At 37.0% G+C, this 12,975-nt stretch overlaps 1 protein-coding gene across 4 annotated transcripts in view; it reads left to right on the top strand.

Annotated features, from left to right (window-relative positions):
• GALNT1 (polypeptide N-acetylgalactosaminyltransferase 1) overlaps window positions 1-12,975 on the top strand; it is a 74,641-nt gene that overhangs the window by 42,155 nt on the left and 19,511 nt on the right. For all 4 annotated transcript variants that reach the window (XM_015282326.3, NM_001006381.2, XM_046924528.1 and 1 more), the window contains one exon: window positions 8,407-8,573. In XM_015282326.3, coding sequence (XP_015137812.1) covers window positions 8,407-8,573 — 167 coding nt within the window. The remainder of the gene's footprint in view (window positions 1-8,406; window positions 8,574-12,975) is intronic.

Raw genomic sequence — 12,975 nt, 5'->3', positions numbered from 1 at the left:
ATTTGTGGAACATACAGAACATTTAAGGAGATATCTGGGTCCCCGGCATGAGATTTTTATCCTAGCGCTGACCTCTGTGCTCTGGAAAAGAGTGTGCAAAACTCCCTACTTTTCCAAACACAGGTGATCAAGGCTGGAAGCAATGGAGGCATAGCTGGGCAACGCAGCGTTGTGTAGCGTTAAGCGCTGGTTGCCACTGGCGCTTCCACTGGGATATTGTGCTGTGCAGGCTGAGATCTCTTGGAAAGATGATGGGTAGTTGAATCATATGATGCAAATTCCTAAAATTTACATAACCCTCGTGTGAGGAAAATAGTTGATTTGTATGTACCTATTAAAGGTAAAACTAGTAAAGGCATTCATGCAACAGTAAGCTGTTGGAGCTCAAATATATTAAGTTTTGTAGTTTGTTTTTTAATGGTAACGCTTGAAGACTTGTCTGTTATGAGCCTTGTGAAGAAGGGCTCTCTTTAATGATTTTAATTCAGGAGAAGAGCCAAGGGAGTGGCTTCGCGTTGTACATCATCGGGTGTAAATTGTGTATTGTATATAGTTGAGTGCAGCCAAAAGTCTCAGCATTACTTCTGTTGAAGCTGATCCAACAGTTGTGTGGCCTTGCAGCTCACTGGCTGAGTGGAGGTTTGCATTCCCCAGGGCTGGGGGAGTGCATTTTGTTGGTCAGTAAATGGAAGCAACAGTGGCACCCAACAGCTGTGTGATTGCCTGATCTGCTGTGAAGAGGGAGATGGGCTAAAACTGTGGTGTTGAAAGGGGAGATTATTGCTTAGGGTGCGGTTGTGGGCTGCAGCTATTTAGGTGGAATATAGAGAAAAGAAACTTTGCAATGGGAGGTGTGTGCAAAAATCCCCATAAAATCATGGGGATTTAAATAGTTTCATAAATTGTGATATTCTTTGTGAAGTTTGTTTAGCTTGGGCCATGGTGATAGAAAAAGGTAATCAAAAAGAGCTACGTTGTCAGGATGATGGTGGAAGACTTCAGAAGTTTGTTCAACATTATGTTCGTGTTACAACCTACAAATCCAGGCTATTAATTAGTCTGGCATCTGCAAAGATCTGCTGATCCCATGAAAAGCAGTGTAAATTTCAGCAATGTCCCACCATAAGTCTGAAAGCTTGTGAGGCTCTGAAGGTTTAACAGTTGTCTTTCAAAGCAGCTACATTTCTTTGCCTTTTTCATCTGGCTTTTGTTTTCATTTAGGTTGTTACAGGCCTGGTACAGAATCAGCAGTTTGAAATGTTCACATTAGAAGAAGTCAGCTATAAATCTTTCTCCTAGAGAAGCTTTATAAAGTTTCTAGAAGTTTTCTCTTCAAAAACGAGCATGCTTCCTGCACATTGTTGTCTTTGCCTATAGGCATATACACGCATGCAATTATGTAGGTGTGTACACATACACAGTGATTTGACCGTCTCATTCTTAGTTACGACTTTTCCATTTTTGGATGAGCAGCCGTGTCATGAACTTTATTCTAGTTGATAGTTTAAGTATGGAAAATAATATGGCTAGAGAACTGAGTTTAATTTCAGTCTTTGAGGACAGAACTCTTTTTTCCCTTACTTCCAAAAGCACTTTCCTGTGGTCACTTTGATTAGAACAACACTCAGCTGTAGGTTGTTACTTTTGTGAACTTCTGCTTGAATTCTGTAACCACAATGGTTTTAAGGACCATTTTGGATTTTGTTTCCAGGATCTAAAGAAGAGTTCTGCTTGAATCATGAGATAATACGGCCTTTCTTATATACAAATCTTTGAAAGCAGAAGAAAGGATGGCAGGTAAATTACGCAATGCTATTGAGGGCAAGGCACTTAAGCAGGCTGGATGGAAGCGCTTAAATAAGAATTACTGGCATTCAGGTCATCAGTTCAGACAGATTAATTGGAGTTGTGATATGTATTATAGAAGTGAAGACCTCTTTTTGAAACAAATTGTTCTTATCTGATTGGAAGAAGCAGCTTTCTTCTGTAGTGTGAGGTTTTGTCGCAGACTTCTGTGCAGCACTTTCTCTTTGTGCAGCCACAAGTTACAGCTGTGGTTGTATGCAGGGTATGTGCGCTTAAAAAGAGCTGTGGCATATTCTGTTGGTCAGCAATTCCATCTTTCTCAGAAATACTGCTTTTAACCCTTTTTGCTGTGTTGTTTCCTTTTAATATTAGCTTTGTCCATCTTAGTTGTCTTCAGTTACAGTGGGTTATTCTAAGAATTTATGATGGAAGCAGATTTACTAATGCTCTTCTTTACGATGATGCTGTAAGGCTGCTGCTGATGTACAGGAAGGACTTAAGTCACTGTTTACCAGAAAAGCATCACTTGATTTGAATGCTGGTGATTGTTGATGCAATATTTTGGCTCTTTCCACCACCTCTGCTTACGGAGATGTTATTGTCTGCCAGAAATGTGTGAGTATCAGCAGCTTCGGGGTGATTCAGTCTTCTTTCCAACATGTTTTCACCTGTGATTTAAGGAGGGAGTAGTGTTTGCATTGGGCAGGGCTGTGCCTCAGCTTTGTTGCCTTAACTTGTTGCAGACTATAACATTAGGCAGATGGGCAGGTAAACAACTGAGTGCTGATAGATCCACAGCACTGCAGCAAGATGGGGCCGTTATTAATTAGAGCCTGAGGCTTTATAGCAGGAGTTTGTATTTTCTTCTCTAGTGATCTAGCATTAACTTCAGTATCCTCAATAGAAATTAAGTTTATTTTCAAGCCTGAAGATACTTATGCATGCTTCCCAGAGTACATTTTAATACTAAAGATTATGTTTTTTATATCGTACCACCAGTATTAAACAGGTTTATTCTAGGCACTGTGTTGTACAGCGTTTCCTCAAAACCTCAGCTCTAATACTCTTTTCCTTTCTCATATTTAAGTTCTGAGATGCACTTTATTTGTAACTGCAGCTTTTATTTTTAACCGTTGTTTGTACTGTGCAAGGTAAAAGCTTGGACTACATCTGTAAGATGACTAAATTCATTTCCTCTCACTCCCCTCTGTTGTTCCTTTCAAATATGCATCTGTATTGCATTAGCATACTGCACATATGAGCTCTGGTCTGAGCTCTAGTGTGATTTCCCATCTGAGCTGTGAAGTGCACAGCAGATACTTGCGCTTGCATTTCATCTCTGTCCTTCGTTGATACGCTTTTGCTTGGGTGCTCTGGGTTTGGAAAACAAGGGTTACACCAGTGTTTTAACTGCTGCTATTATTTCTGAGCCATTGTAAATTACTGTATTGCTTGTGCCTTCTTCTCTTGGAATGCTGGTAAAATTGATGTTGCATATACCAAATCGTGGCTTTGACGCTGCCTAAGTCTACTAAATTTTTGGTTTTAGGTCCTAGTAGTCTCTTTCTGCATAGACATCATAGTAGTATATAATTGATTTCCCACGAGATCTCTACCATGTCTGCAGATTTTTGTGAAAGCAGTTCTTCAGCTTAGCAAATAGACTGATAGATCTTATATATCTCATACCAAATCCCATTTTATTACATTACTTCCAAAAAAGATTTAGCATGATTTCAAAGGGTGTGCAAATGGATTGCTTCTAATATTGGAAATATGGCTTTAAATATACGACAGTATGGCACGTAGCACTCGAGCTGTAAGGATAATTTCTCAAAATTATTCTATGAATAGAGCGTTATAGTATTGATAAAATGCCAAATATTATCATGAGTTGGTTGCAATGTTGTGTTTCTAAGATAATATCTAAGTTTCTCTGATAATCTCAACACTAAATTGAAAGAGGTGACATTAGGACAGTGAAAGGTAGGCCTCGTTGGTCTTGGGCACTAAGCAGAGCAGGATGGTTATCAGAATTTAAATTCTGAGGAATTTAAATGAAGGGTTGTTTAAGGTCCTCTAGGAGATTACTTCTGTTTCAGCAGTGGCGAAGTATATTTCCCTCATTCCTTCACTAGCATAAGAGATAAGAGACCCAGTTCTGCTTGTTGTAAATTAGAGTTGAGAGTAAATGGTTGTGGTGCTGTAGGTAACGCAAAATGAACGTTCTTAGCATCTTGAAGGCCCAGGCATTGCTAATACTCAAAAGGTATAGAAAAGAATAAGCCGTAAGCTCAGATGTCTGGAATTTTGTTGCTGGTAGCACTAAGTACTTTGGTACCAGCTTTGGCAGACCTGGTAATAATGAGGTGCTCATCTGCAATCATGAATAGCATCATGAATGCTGTTTAGATGCTTTGGAAAACTTGCATTTCATAAGGTCTTGAAGTTCCCTGAACAGTCCATTTTACGTTTACTTGAAGATAAAATTACGTTGTTCTTTTTCCATTTTTCTTTTAAAAATCTTTTATTACACGTTTTGAGTTAAGAAGATTTGGGTTTTTTTGTTGGCTGTGTGAATTAAATGTTAGCAAACTGTAGATTTTTTTGTATACTTTTATGTATATGTCTTTATATAGATTGAAAATTTAAAAAGACCACCTTCCAAAACTTCGTGCAGTTAATTCTTTTAACAGTAATGTCCTTCATGTTGGCTATCGTTCTTAACCAGCAACTAGAAGCTTCAACTGTAGTCTTAGGATCTGCAGCTTCTAAAAGTATTACAATGGTGTTTATGTCTTGACCAAAGTTATCTTGTCAGATGGAATGGGAATTTTAATATTCTGATTAATAGGAGTTGGAAGTTCTTTCCTTGCAAGTTTATGGTTAAAGAGCGTTGAAAATCTGATTTAATGACTGAAGTGAGGCAATTCTATTCAAATAATACTTGACTTTTTGAGGTTATTTTTTTGTAATGTCTCCCACAGACTCTTTATAGCCTGAACTGAAAGAAAAGAGGTTAACAGTTTATTCAGAAGTTTTCAGATGTGTTCAGATTGTTATCAAGTGGCTACATACAATACACTAAACAGTATCTTCCTTTTTTTATATGCACCTCCCTGTCTAACATATATAGAACTTCTATGTATGATTCAATTACTGTCTTCATAAAAAAAGGTGATGGTAGAGAAGAAAAACATAAATGATAATTGCTTCTGGCCTTCCACTTTAGAAACTTCTGTAATGAGTTTAAAATTTTGAAATGAGGCTGCAGGGCGTTAGACTAATTTTATTTTTGCTGTTGCTGCTTGTTAGCAATGTTATCCACAGATAGGCTGTGATCTGTCATCCTTCTTTTGCTTTTAGTGCGTTAGACATAAATCTGGGTGAGTGAAGGATTTGGACCCAGTGCGCTACCCTCCTGTGCTCTTGAGGAAATGCAGGCCTAGGAGTAATCAGCGGGCCAAAACATTCTGAATATATGGCACTAAATTGAAAAAAGGTGAAATTTTGTCAACAGTGCCTATGTACATGCATCTGACAGAGGTCAGGCCTGAGTTTCACACAATGCTTGTAAACTTCATTTTTTCCTCAAATCTGCTTTTGATGGGACATGAAAGATCTCGGAAAATCAATTTGGAAATGAGATTTATCCACTTTCATTTTCTCATTACCCGAGAGCAACAGATGAAACATTAGGGAGGAATACACGGTTAATGAGGCTGAAGCTGGTGATTCCAGTTCTGAGAAGGAGACTTGATATGGAATTAAGAGAATCTTCACTGTTCTGTTCATTGGAAAGTATATGTCAACACATGGAGATTAAGCAGGCTTTTTTCTTGATCGTATTGAAATAATCTGTCCTATTCTTTTTCTGTACCTTTAAGTAATAAGGTAATAAGTCACTGCTTGCATTTAAAATATCTAGTATTTCTGGGGGTTTCCACACTCTAAATAATATATGGAGTTGCATTAGCCAAGAATTTGCCTGATGCATGCTGTAGATTAAGGAAAGGATGATGCATTTCAGGTGAAGTAGATATTCTCAGCTGCTGTTTGGAGTCTTCATTAAATTACTGGAGATGGTACGCCTTCCTGATATTATGCACTCAATTTTAAAACTATTTGAGACATGATCCAACTAAAGGAACATAATGTATTAGTAGCGAATTGAAATTCAAATTTCCCTTAATTCATGCCCTGTGTGTTATACCCTTGATGGTTATGTTCTGCTACTAATGTTGCTTAACTGTTGGTTGAAACAAATGCTGCATTTTAAATTCAGTAGTAATCCCTTTCTGAGGTAATTTGTTTTCAAATGAAAGACAAAAAGGATTCTTAATTTAAAGGTTTGGTACTCAAGATAAAATGTGATTTACATAGAGGGCCGATGCTCTGAGTTAACGGTTCTCTTTCTGTTTTGCGTTCTTCAGCAGTATGTTCCTCGGGGAAAGTAGCGTATGGCAATAGTTTGAAAATTAAAAACTTCTTTTTTGTTATCTACTCACAAATATCTGTGCAAATATATTGACAAAGTATGTATAGAAAGGCAGGTGAAAGGAATACTGTTATGAAACAAACTTGTGTTGCCACTTGTGAGAGTCTATTAAATATTAGTAGACAGGGCAGCATAGGTCACTCTTAAACTGTTACTGCAGAAAGGGCTGATGGCTGTGGTTACAATAAGTAAGTCTGGGATGTGGTCATGTTCAGCTTCTACAGGTCATGGACAGTGGAAATGCCTGAGAGGGGATTCTCGTCAACCTTCTGTATGCCTTTCAGGCATGTTAGGGCTAAAAGGTTTCCCTTCAAATATGGATCTTAAAGATTCTGGTATCTTTATACTAAGGACAGTGTAATGTTTTATAAATGTACTAGTCTGTGGCTAGCTTTTTTTATACCAGTTCATTCTTTTAGAACTCAGTAAAATAAAATCTTCCATAAAACCAAGATAGGCAAGGCTGAAGATCTGAAATGTAGTATTGCAATGACAAATCCTGTGGCCACCCCAGGAAGACTGACCTGTTGAATGAGTTGTTATGGCTTCTTATGGAGTACAGCAAACAGATCTCTCTCAGCTTTTCTACAAATGTTCTGTTAAAAACTATACGATAGACTGGAAGATTTACATTTCTACTGAGGCTGAAAGTCAACACTTAGATACTTCATTTTCTGGTCTAGGGAGAAGTGCTGTAGAAGGAATTAAATATTGATGGTTTGGTTTTAAAGCAACAAAATGGGCTGAACAAGTGAAAAATAAAAGAATATTTGGCCCATGTATAGAATTTGCCATCTGAAAAATCAAAGCGTCTTTGCCAAAAGCTATTTTATTTTTCAAGTGATACCACAGAAATAATACTTTGTCAGTTGACATACTTCACAAATTTTCTTTATGCATGAATCAAATAAAAAAGAACAGAGATATGACTGTTTTCTCTAAAGATTTTGACACTTGCTTCGGTGTAATGAATAATTAAAGTCAGCTGTGATTGTAGACAAGTCTAATATTGAGGACAGATAGTGCCTGTTTCAAAGATATTGCTGTTTCAATTCTCAGAAGGAGAAGCATGATTGCACAGAAGCTCTTTGAGATGCTTCCTAAATTATACTTAGACTTAAATTATACCTCATCTTATCTGGGATCTAGGCTCACTGAGGGTTTTTGTCACTACCATAGAGCCAAAATGCTTGCATGTTAGGGGAGCTGCTCTTGCTTCGAGCTCTCTGGCTAACCAAGTTAGATAGCAAATAAAATATTCATGCTGTGTGCCTGCTTTTGGCTTGTGTTCATGGTGTCACCAGTTCTTCCGGAGGGTGGGAATAGATGCTGACACCACAATCCTGAATTGACAGGTTGTTCCTTCAGTATTGTTTTTATACTTAAGGTTAAAGATATGCACTGTTTACTTCTCAGACTCTCAAGTAGGGCCACAGGTGATAGTCAAAAATACTTTTTAACGTATTTTAATAATATTTAAAACAGATTGCATTTGAATGGCTCTGTGTAATGAGTTGGGATCTAATAAAAGCTTTTTTTGTTGGAGTGAAGCTACAAATGTCAAATGTGCCCACAATTTTTTCTTGTACAGTTATGAATTACTTTTTTCTTTTTCATTATATGTTCTTTATTTATGTGGTCTCTTTCAAGTTTGCCATTTCTTACCTTGTACATTTCTCATCCCTTTTCCCCCCCTGACCCTGTAATAGTACTGGGGCTACCCCTTGCCCTCTGAGGTTATGCAGGCCTATATGAGCACCTTGAGTTTGTATATTTGTTTTGTGAAGCATTGCATATCCTAGTAGAGGGAATAAATACTGTTAGCTGTATGTGATGGCAATGTGGATGTCTGTCATTCCAAGTACTGGTTACTCCATGAAGATTCCCTTTCTGTGTGGCAGGGTGGAATACTAGATGTATACATAAATGTAAGGATTTTTTAATGTGGAAATATTAATTTGTGCACTTTTTCCACCTTTTGTCACACTTCATTGGCATTGATATAAATTACTGTGTGGTTTTACTTAGAAATAAGCTTCAAACTTGCATTCCTAACTTGATTGTTACAAATGCTCTTTTTTTTTTTCCTTTTTGGTTTACAGTTGTAAAACAAAGGTGTATGCAGACAACCTTCCCACAACAAGCGTTGTCATTGTTTTTCACAATGAGGCTTGGAGCACACTTCTACGAACTGTTCATAGTGTGATAAACCGGTCACCACGACATATGCTGGAAGAAATTGTACTTGTTGATGATGCCAGTGAAAGAGGTAATGATAAATGTTGATACCGCTGTCAAACTTGGTGTTCAAAGGGATCAATATTGACTTTTCAGCTTATGGGAAATTGCATTTCAGTTTCCCTGCTGCATGAGGTTCCACTTCTTAACGGTCAGTGGACAAAGTGAAAATTCTGTGATACAGAATAACGCTTGTATTGTGTTTCATTACCCTATGTAATGAAATTAATGGACAAAACGTGAAGCTGGTTTTCTTAAAATGACTTTAGTTAGATTTTGCTTGCCAATGATTTTTGTAAATTAAAATATAGTAGGAAGAAAGATAATATTCCAGACAGTACTTGGTAGCTCATTTTGGAGCAGTTATTTATTTTGTTTCTTGATTGATTTTTGTCAGTGTTGTTGATTATGAAGTGTAACTTGAGGGATATTTTTTCTTGTATGTATATATATATGAGAATGAGAGAGTATTATGTTTTCTAAAGTATTTCTATTCTTGTATGATGAAATAATCCTTTAAAAAAATTTTCTGCATTGGAAGCTTTCCAGCAGATTAATAGCTAGGAGGCCACTATTTAAAGTAAATAAATAAAATCTTGGCAGCCACCATTAGTTGGCGGTCATCTGTATTTATCTGTATCAGCAGTAATTTCCCTGCTTTAGTTGGAGAATTGAGGGGTTGTGCAACCAGCGTGCTGATATCTCAGTTTGAGGCTTCTGATTCCAATATTGCAAAATACGTATTCTGCTTATTATGTTAATTCCAACTTCACAGTAAGATGGGTCCAAACATCTGAACAAACAAAATCCACGTACAAGAAGAGATGCTGGATTGCAGACCGTATATGCTGAGTAGCATTAGGGTATGTGGAGTACAATAGCTAGCGGAAATTTTTGTGGATTCACAGCTGAAGAATTTACAGGGTATGAGGATTATGAAGAATTTATAGGGTATCTTTTTACACTTTGTACCTAGTGTAGTAAGAAGTATGAGTTTCTTCTTCAGGTTGTATGTATGTATAGTGATGTAACAAATTGCCTGACCAATTCCAGGCCATGTAGGTCTAGTGAACAGCTGGCTGTGAAGAAGGTGAACAAGGGAAAGAGAGATAATACCAGTTCGATGAGTTGTGACCAGGCTGTTCACCTAGGGATGCATTGTTTATGCACTCAGGTTGTGTTCCTTACTTCTTGTTCACACTTGCTCTTTCACCTGATACTAGTGTTAGCCTCTTCAACAAATTCTGCTGCAATTTGGAAAAAGCAACAGACTTGAAGGACAATTACACCCTGGTAGAAGAGAAGGAATGCCTATGCAAAGGGCAGAGCTACCACATGAATGTGTTCCAGATGGGATGGGAGTTGTGATTAACTTTTTAGCTTTTAGAAGGGTCAAATTTTCACTGTTTTCACTTGGAGAGAATTGGTACCGACACCCCTCAATTTCTTGTAGTTATTAAAGCTCTTGTTCCACCTTCCTTTTGAAACTGCTCACCACTCTGAGGATTATTCCTGGGAAACACAGATGCTGATATTTGGGTTTTGAGTGTCTATAATCAGGTTATTGTGCAGGTACAGGTTTCCTTAATGAAATAGAGGGAGTACTGTTTTGGTTGGTTGGCTCTTATGCTCAGACTCATGCTGGAAAAACAAAGTGTAGTGCAAATCTGCTCTGTTTCATTTATCTACACAGTCCCTTTCAATAATTCATATCTTTGCTAATGATTAATAGTGACAGGTCAGCTTTCAATGTGACCTAGAAATAGAGTAAGCTAATATTAAAGTAGTGTAGGCAGATATTTCTTATGTTTTGTCTCTTTAATTTCTATTTAATAAGCAACAACAGTAACAGCAACCAAAAATTGTATTTAGCACTGGCCGTGTCCTCATTGTGAAGTAGAATTATAATTCACTTTAAAAATGGCATTTTAAGGGTAACTTTTGTGTTCCTGACTTGTTTGAGGTAAGTAACAAAATAAAGATAATTCTAGGCTGAAAGACGTAACATTTCAGATTTTTATTTATTTTTTGGTGATGTTATTGAGCATCTTTAGTTTTGAAATCTGTGATCATTTTGGCACTTTTTCTTTACAGTTATTTTCAACAGTTCCTGAAAGCTGTTTTGTTTTTTTTTATGCTTTATTTTCCAAAAACTTACCACGTTTCCAGCAAATGTTCTTCTACATTAAATAAAACCGAAGGGATGTGATGCCTGAAAATATGAAGGCTTTAGCATATGCTACTTACATATTCTGTTTGAGCTGAATTAAAACGGCAGACTTTTTTCCAGGAAAAGAAAACTGTTCAGCCTGGGTAGTGTATTTTGAATTCTAACATCAGAGTCGATTTAATTGGAATGAAGTAAGCATTCAGTCTGCCTGAAGCACACTTTGTACCTGCCAGTGTCAAGCTCTTAGAAGAATGAATTTGCATAATATCACACAATTATTTACACTGCAAAAAAACCTTTGGAGAAACAAGGCATAGCTGTAACATTTCTTCTCTAGTTGCTGATCAGAATTGAGTATTTTGTTTTCAAGTATTAATCTTTGTTAACTACTTTACAAAACAACGTTAACAGAAGAAATCAGAAGTAGTCAGTATTAAAACTAGGTCGAGTACTGAATGGCACAGTGTGCAAGGCAGATTACATCAGGGCAGAAAACAGCCACAGAAGCTAATGATACAGATGCATATCAAAGCAATGGATTTAAAACTAAATGTCTGAAAATGATGTCTTCAAAGTATTTGTGCTTCTTATACCTGTGTATAAAAATCTGTAAGTCTGTATTGCAGCTTAATAAAAATATTTAGTTTGAAGCTTAGTGTTTAGTTTGTGCTCATGAAGGTGTGACTCAGTAATAGAATTGTCCAATTATTTTTCAATTTGCACACTTATTGGCTTTAACTGAATAGATTTGCTTTTATTTGTCATCTTGGCTTTCTTAGTTCCAGTACTGCTGTAGAAGATGCTCTTTAAACAATCCATAGCAATAAGTAAAATTATTCGTATTTTGATAGAGAAAACAGAAGAGGAATATCCAGCAGAAAGTTTTGTCTCTGATACGAGAGGTTTTTTGCAAGTATTGTCAAACCTCACCCTCTGCTTAAAGTACATGAGGCAATGCTAAAAACCTACTCAGCTGTCATCCCAGGTCACTCCTGAACATCTGACGCTGTAGTGCATAAATGTTTTCATTTGGGTGTTTAACGTAGGATTTAGTGTAAGTATAGCCACTTGGTTTGCATATAAAGTTACCTCTAAAGCTTAACATTTCTAGTAGGCCAAAATGCATTAAGAGATTATTCAAGTGATTTTTCGATGTGTGGAGGAACGTTTTCTGACTGTCAGATAAACATAGAGAGAAATGCTTCTCTATCGTGTTATCTGTGTAATCATGTATATACACATATATACACATATACATGAAACTGTAAGTAGTTCCACAATGCTAGTCTCTTAAATTGGTGGCTTTGGGAAGCTACGTAGTAAGAAGCGAAATTAATTTGATACAGGCCACGTCAGTCAAATGATGTGTGCTTAACCCTGACAGGCCTGCAAAATTTTCAGATGTGAAAATGGGTTTTTACTTCTCTTTTTTTTTTTACTACTAAACATTCCTTTGAATCTCTGTTAACATGCACAATAAAAAATTAACTTGTAGTGAGTTTCTCTGGAGACAAATATTTAAGATCTTTCCAACTCTTTCAGCACAGCTCAGCGTCCAAGATGTGTCAGAACTTATTTCTGTGGGTTTTAGTGACAGTCCAACAATGGGAAGGGAAAAATGAGGCGGGAATTAGCTCACCAGAGCAATAGTGAGGAATGGTAATCATCCTCGGGTCAGCCCTGCCTCGTGAGGTTTACGAGACAGCCCGAGAGTTCATGCCGTGCTTTTTCTCCCTCCAGTGTCGCACACATTCTTTCGTGAAGGACTGTTGTACTACAACGCTCACACGCTTTGAATGTATCATGTAACACCTTTGGTAGCTGTGTTTTATAAGAGTACTTACTTTGCCTGTAATACGGATTTCAAATCTGTTCAACGTTATTACACAAGTTTATATGGCTATTAATTGCTTTTTTCCCCTCAGTTCTTTGTTCTTCCTTATTATTTTTTGTAGCCTAATTGTCCATGATGGACAAAGGCTGTGCCAAGCAGCGAGAAATTTGACAGCTGTTTATACTGCAGTAAATTTTGAATTTACAAGCATTTATTAGTCACTAGTTAGTTATGGCTGTTGTATTTTAATTAACTTGATCCTCAGATAAGCAGGTTTGTTTGTGATATAGATGCTCACTGACATACAGCTGATGATTGTCTTCATTTTTGTTTTTAGGAGTTATAGTGATAACTTAGAGATCTTAGCCAGACAAATGTGGAGAAAGCAGAATTGAAAAATGCACTTGGTCATATTTCAAACTCTGCAAA

The sequence above is a fragment of the Gallus gallus genome, chromosome 2 (genome assembly GCF_016699485.2).
Source record: "Gallus gallus isolate bGalGal1 chromosome 2, bGalGal1.mat.broiler.GRCg7b, whole genome shotgun sequence".
In the NCBI taxonomy this organism is placed as follows: domain Eukaryota; kingdom Metazoa; phylum Chordata; class Aves; order Galliformes; family Phasianidae; genus Gallus; species Gallus gallus.
This window is presented reverse-complemented; position numbering and strand designations above follow the sequence as displayed.